The sequence below is a fragment of the Octopus sinensis genome, linkage group LG10, assembly GCF_006345805.1.
Source record: "Octopus sinensis linkage group LG10, ASM634580v1, whole genome shotgun sequence".
NCBI classification, from domain to species: Eukaryota; Metazoa; Mollusca; class Cephalopoda; order Octopoda; family Octopodidae; genus Octopus; species Octopus sinensis.
Genome location: NC_043006.1, coordinates 33083498 through 33090997, shown reverse-complemented (window position 1 = coordinate 33090997; position 7500 = coordinate 33083498). Strand labels below are relative to the sequence as shown.

General features: G+C 34.6%; 1 protein-coding gene across 1 annotated transcript in view; it reads right to left on the bottom strand.

Annotated features, from left to right (window-relative positions):
* Positions 1–4054: 4054 nt before the first annotated feature.
* LOC115216181 (PDF receptor-like) overlaps positions 4055–7500 on the bottom strand; it is a 284070-nt gene continuing 280624 nt past the window's right edge. Inside the window, exon 12 of the mRNA XM_036506491.1 lies at positions 4055–4169. Within this exon, the coding sequence (XP_036362384.1) occupies positions 4095–4169 (75 nt within the window). The 3' untranslated portion in view covers positions 4055–4094. The remainder of the gene's footprint in view (positions 4170–7500) is intronic.

Sequence of the window (7500 nt, the reverse complement as noted above, 5' to 3'; positions counted from 1 at the left end):
AATTAGTCAAGTATTCAATATTCAGTCGATATGTATATCAACAGGAAATCTGCTCTAACATTTGTTACAGCATTTAGTCAAAATTAATTGCTTCACTGCTGTAAATTTTGAGGTCATTGGAACTTTTGTTGTTGCTGTATTCTAATAATGATTCTAATAATTAAAGCAGTAAATTTTAAACGGTAAATAATTTGTAAGTAATTAGTGTTCTTGGTATTATTAACGGGGATGATATTGTTGAACGTGATGCTGTTTTTAGTGTTAGTGAGTTAGTAGTGTTGGGGATGAATTAGAGATTTTCATGATAAAGATTCTACCTAATAACGCTCATTATATTCTTGATTGTAATGATGATTATAATGATGGTATTGGTCTCGCTTATGGTGGTGGTGATAATGAGAATTGAAAATGATGTTGTTGTTGAATTGCAGGTCAGCCCTGATCGAGCAAATCTAATATTAAAGGCGTTGTTGGTAGCACACCGAAAAGTCACAGCGGTTCATTTAATGACCTGCGACAAACTCTATAAACGTCATGGGAATAGCGATGGAAAGTGATGAACGTGATGGCGCTGATGATGATGATAAGGAGGAGAAGTATAATGACAATCATGACAAGAATGATGATAATGGTAGCGATGATGATGATGAAGACGCTGATGCTGACGACGACGACGATGGTGATGTTTATGAATAAAAAATTATGATGATGGTGATGCCACTGATAACTTAATCTTTTTACTATATTTGGCGTTGATCGAAGGAAGCGTTTGCAAAGTAATTCGTAATTACAATGAAGCTATTCTTGCAGCTACAACAGCAACAAATGTTGTTGTTGCTGTTGCTGTTGTTATTCCGTGCTGTGGCGATGTCAGCGATGTTGCTGAGAATGATATCTAAACGGCTGTGGTTGTGAGGGCGTCATAATGATAATGAGGATAAGGATAATAAGTGATGATGATGATGATGATGATGATGATGATGATGATGATGATGATTATGGTGATTAAGGTAATGATAGTGATAACGATGACGACGACGCCGGTGAAGTAATGATACTGCTACTGATACTGCTGCTGTTGCCGATGATGATGATGATGATGATGATGAAGGCGACAGTATTGTGTCGCTAGTACTGGAAACTACGGAATGATAAGATGGCGGCTGGTGGCTTTTATCTGTGGATTTCTCTAGATTGCAGTCAATCTAGGTGTTGTTACGTCACGTTAGCTAAACACGGCTAAACGAATAAATCTGAATGCAAATGAAGAGAGCTGTAAACAAACTTAGTTTCAATCGATTTTCCTAGAGAAATGATACTGAGATTTTGTTGTATTTATTACGGCAGTTACTAGAAGTTTTAAAGGCGCTTCAGGGAAATTTGGTTTCGAAAATTCAGCACTTGTAGCATTTTAATGAAGTTAAAAGCATTTCTATCCTCTAGGATTCCTAAGCACTTATTCTGAGGTAATTATGTCACTTAGCTGGACGCACACACAGACACACACACACACACCACACCACACCATACAAATACGCAATCACACACACACAAACACACAGATAAATATACATATATACATATATATATATAGGTACAAATATATACATATGTACTTGTGTGTGTGTGTATATATATGTATATGTACATATATATGTATATGTACATATATATGTATATGTATACATATATGTAATATATATGCAAGTACGTATAAAAATTTAAATGACATTCTAAACATTCTCCATCTTACATTCTTTAACTGAATATACACACACATTTGGTTGTGTGCATACAGAAAGCACATGCGTAAAAAGGTATAGAGACACATACGCGCGCGCACACGCGCGCACACATACACACACACACACACACACACGCACACACACATCCATATACACACACAAACACCCAAATATTTAAGATCCATTATTCACACATACCGTAATTGCTGATGCACAAACCTACGTATATATATATATATATATAATATATATATATACACATAGACTAACTTAACCGGGCATTTACAAACCCATGGACCTGTTCTGATTAAAACAATTCTTTTTTAACGACTGTCTGAACACCATGAAGATGAAGAAGAATTTAAAAATAAATCTTAAAGAGTGCACACACACACACACACACACATACACACACACACATACACACACACACACCACACACACACACACACACACACACACACACACACACACACACACACACACCCACAGAAGCATGCATACGCACATTTCAGACTATATGTTTTAGCCAACCGTAAATGCTAAATACAGATGTAAAAACGCTTTGTCTTTACAGACAATGATTTTGGAGAGAAAACGATGCATCAGCCGTACTACATTCAATCCTGTATTCAACTGTTTACCTTCCATTTCTCCCTGCGGTTCATGCTCATATCACTTCTTGTCTCTCTCTAGCCCCCATTCTTCGCACAGATTCCAGTGTAGCACTTTCGCTACCTGGTCGTGTCATCATAACTTGTGGTGGTTTTGGGCAAGTCTGGGGCATTCGTTCGTGATATGGCCAATGGTTTCATCAACTCTATTGAAGATGCGACACAGCGGAGACACTTGCTTATTCCTCAGCTTGATCCTTCAGTATAGTGCTCTCGGTCTTTTTTTTAGGGTTCCTTTCATCAGCCAATCCCATCATTTTTTCCAGCAACTTCTGTTGTGGCAACATGTAATTGATTGTGTAGTCCCTATATTATTATCATTATTAAGGCGGCGAGCTGGCAGAGACGTTAGCACGCCGGGCGAAATGCTTAGCGGTATTTCGTCTGCCGTTACGTTGTGAGTTCAAATTCCGCCGAGGTCGACTTTGCCTTTCATCCTTTCATCCTTTTGGGGTCGATAAATTAAGTACCAGTTACGCACTGGGGTCGATGTAATCGACTTAATACCTATGTCTGTCCTTGTTTGTCCCCTCTATGTTTAGCCCCTTATGGGTAATAAAGAAATAGGTATTTAGCCCGTCGATACGTTCAAATTCAAGTGAGGTCGACTTTGCCTTTCGTCCTTTCGGGCTCGATAACTTAAGTACCAGATGCGTACTGGTGTCGATGTAATTGACTGTCCTCTCCACTAAAAACTTCAGGCCTTGTGCTTATAGTAGAAAGAATTATTATTATTATTATATTATTATTATTATTATTATTATTATTATGTTGTTGTTGTTGTTGTTGTTGTTGTTGTTGTCATTATTGACTTTGCACAGCTTCTAACGCTGGAGATGTACTTCAGTGTCAGCCGTTTTACTACCAGTGAACTAAGGTAACACCTCTTATTTTTCGAGTACCTTCCGGAGTATTCCAACGGTTCTATGCAGTGCTGTTTTCTGCAAGTGCTCCACCCTTATTGCAGCCCCTACTTGTTCAACATACTTCTCCAGATTTTTGCCCACTGTTCCCAGGGCTCCGGCAATTAATGGAACTACTACCAGCTTTTCCATCGAACAAAACTACTTAACTTCCCAAGCTAACCTGTCATATCTCTCGACTTTTCTTTCTTCATTATCGCATACTTTATTGTCAGCTGGGCATGCTATATCTATGATCCAACATAGTTTGTTTTCTTTCTTAAGACTATGCCCGGCTTCCTATTCTCTATCTCATCATCATCATCATCATCATCATCATCATCATCATCATCATCATCATCATCATTTTTATTATTATTATTATTATTATTATTGTTATTATTGTTATTATTGTTATTATTATTATTATTATTATTATTATTATTAGTAGTAGTAGTAGTAGTAGTAGTAGTAGTATTAGTAGTAGTAGTAGTAGTAGTAGTAGTAGTAGTAGTAGTAGTAATAGTAGTAGTAGTATCAGTAGTAGTAGCAGCACAGCTGCAGTAGTGGCAGCGATATTTGTATTATATTTTGCCTTACTGAAGAAAAGCCTTGTAATAAATTCTGGACAGGAATCAAGACGTCCAAAATACCCAAAATGGCTTCCCGCCCACAGCGTTACGTAAAGCGAGCTTGTGTTAATGGAAACACCCCCCATACACCACCCCACGCCCCCGCTACCTCTAGGCGTTACACTAGATTTCTATTTTCTCTCATGTTTGACGGCACTGTGACATCAAGCCTTCGAGGCAATTCTTTTGAAAGTCTTGATAATCTACGTGTGTTCTCTAGATAAAAAAAACACAAAAACAAAACAGAACAGAAAACAGAGCAACACATTTGTGGGAGGAATTTCATTGGAATTGATTATGCACAAGTGAGTGGAATCGTGGTTTAGTTACACTTTGCAGAATTAATTATTGGAAATAAAATATACAATAATTACAACAAAACCTTACTAGCGTCACCTACATTTTTTATGATTTAAGCCTTAAGGGAGTCATACATTTGCAAATGGTAATCATTAAGCATTAGTGAAGAACATGTTTAGCCAATGAAGTGTTGGAATTATCGTACATGAATTATTAACTCTATTAGCTATAGAATGAATATATAACAGTAATATAAATACATCTAATTTATCAGTTCTATCAGCTAGCAATAAATATATAACATCTGCAATAATATATATATATGAATTTCTGAACTCTATCAGATACTATTAAATATTTATTCACGAAGTTTAATGTTCTTTAAGATGAATATCAATGCATACAAGAATATGCATACAAGAATATCTATGCATACAAGAATATCATGCATACAAGAATATCATGCATACAAGAACACGTTCACTTATATACGAGCACGCATACATGCAAAAAGCGCACATGTACTTTTGTAACACACGCAACCAGGAGATCAAGGACTAACAGTCAAAACAAGCAAAAATTATAAAAGATGAAAAACGGTACACATACAAATATTCGCATATATATGTGTTTGTGCGTGTGTGTGTGTGCTTGTGTGTGTATTATATATATATGTATATAAAGAAAGAGAAAGAGAGACACATGTACTTGCATAGCAAGTGGCCTGATCTGAGATCGTGTGCTGGAACGAAAACAATTGCAGCATGGAATGTGTTTATAAGCCATTTAAACACACACACACACACACACACACACACACACACACACACACACACACACACACACACACACACACACACACACACACGCAAAAACCCGTTAGATTCACTTCGACATTTAATTTTAATTTAATTCAACATTTAATTCTAATTTTAATATTTTCGTCGTTTTGAGACCGCGACACAATTCAAAGCGACGCAAATATTTTGGCAAATTAAATTTAAATGTTGAAGTGAATCTAACGGTTTTTGTGCGTTTTTAAATGGCTTATAATCACATTCCACGCTGCAATTATATACATACACACATACATACATACTACATACATACATACATACATACATACATACATACAACATACATACATACATACATATATATATATATATATATATATATATATATATATATATATATATATATATATTATATATATATATATATACACACACACAACAAACCACAAATTCCCTTTGAATGAACACCACATGGAATCTACGTCTCCACACTTTCCAATTGTAATGACAAAATCTGAACTCCGATCGGAATTTACATACCACGGACAAGAAGCATTTCTACCATTTGTACACACCAATTTCCTTGCATAATGGAACTGCAACTATAACATCTTACATATATTTTTATTTTTACTTTTATTCTCATATTTCCATTTGTACTTTTTATTTCCATCCTTTTCCTAAATAATTGCTTATATTCAACTCTACTATTTCCCTCTATGTAACCATCTCGCATCGTCTCTGATGAAGCGATATCCCTAATATCTCAGAAACAGCTGTAAGACTAACGTTCTCCTTATAAATGTCCTGAAAATTCCACACAAAATTGGCTTTGTTCTCTCATTTTATTTAACACACACACACACACACATGATAAAAATGCTCAACATCCACATTGCAACGATGATACGCACACATACATACACGCTTATATACATCTTTGAAACAAGCAAAACAATAACATAATATATATATCTATATATATATATATATATATATATATATATATATATATATATATATATTCTTTTATTCCTTTATTGTTTTACTTGTTTCAGTCACTTGGTTACGGCCATGCTGGAGCACCGCCTTAAAGGGTTTTGGTCGAAGAAATGGATCCCATGACTTATTCTTTGTAAGCCTAGTACTCATTATACAGGTCTCTATTTTGCCGAACCGCTAGATTACGAGAACATAAACACACCAGCATCGGTCGTCAAACGATGGCGGGGGGGGGGGTTAACAAACACAGCCATACACACACATATATACAATGGGCTTGTTTCAGTCTACACCAATCCACTCACAAAGCATTGGTTGGCCCGAGGGTATAATAGAAGATACCTGTCCAAGGCGCCACGCAGCTACACCCGCGCCTAATATATATATATATATATATATATATATATATATATATATATATATATTTAGTGTGTTCCAAATCCAAATTAAGAAATGTTGAGCTGACGAAAGAAATGCTGATTTATTTGGCTAATCTTGAAACGTTGACGTACTCAAACGATCTATGTACTTGTGATATTTTTCTGTATTTACCTCCAAACCTTCGTGAGCTGTCTGGAGTAAACATTATCTGAGAGAGAATTTTCTTTAAGTAGTAGAAATGGCTAAAAAAAATTTTTTTGGGCTGCTATTTCTACTAAGTTCAGTATGTGGCAAAGTAATTTATTTTACTAACCCTAATTAATATATATATATATATAATATATATATATATATATATATATATATATATATATACATGCATGCCTATATATAATCACCACACTTATGAAATATAGAATCACGCCCGCAGATATATTTGTTTGCAACAGACTGGAAGAATGAATATGAGTAGTTGAATAAAATATATATATATTGCTTGTAATAATAGAAGTGTATCAATTGTATATTATGGTTTTTTTTATTTCTTTATTTCAACTGGCCTATATTCAAAATAGAAAATGAAGTAGAAATGATAAATTTCCATTAGAGTTGAGATTTTCGCGTCAGATTTAATGGTGCACAGTTATTCCTACTTTAATCTGTCTTAGAATAAATGTGGAGTGAGATTACTCCCGCAAGAAACCAATGATACTAGCGGGTTGGTATAGTGCTAGTAAATGGTATATATGTACGCATGCACGCACACACACACACACACACACATACACATATATTGTCATACATGAAGGTATATAATATGATTATATAATGTACATATACAAAAACATACGCATACACACACATATACATACGTGTATATATATACAAATACACAATATATATATACACATATACATATATATATCTACACACATGCATATATATATGTATAAATATACATATTTATATATATACATATATACATATATACATAACATACATACATGCATACATACATATATACATACATATATGTGTGTAATATATATATGTGTGTGTGTATATAT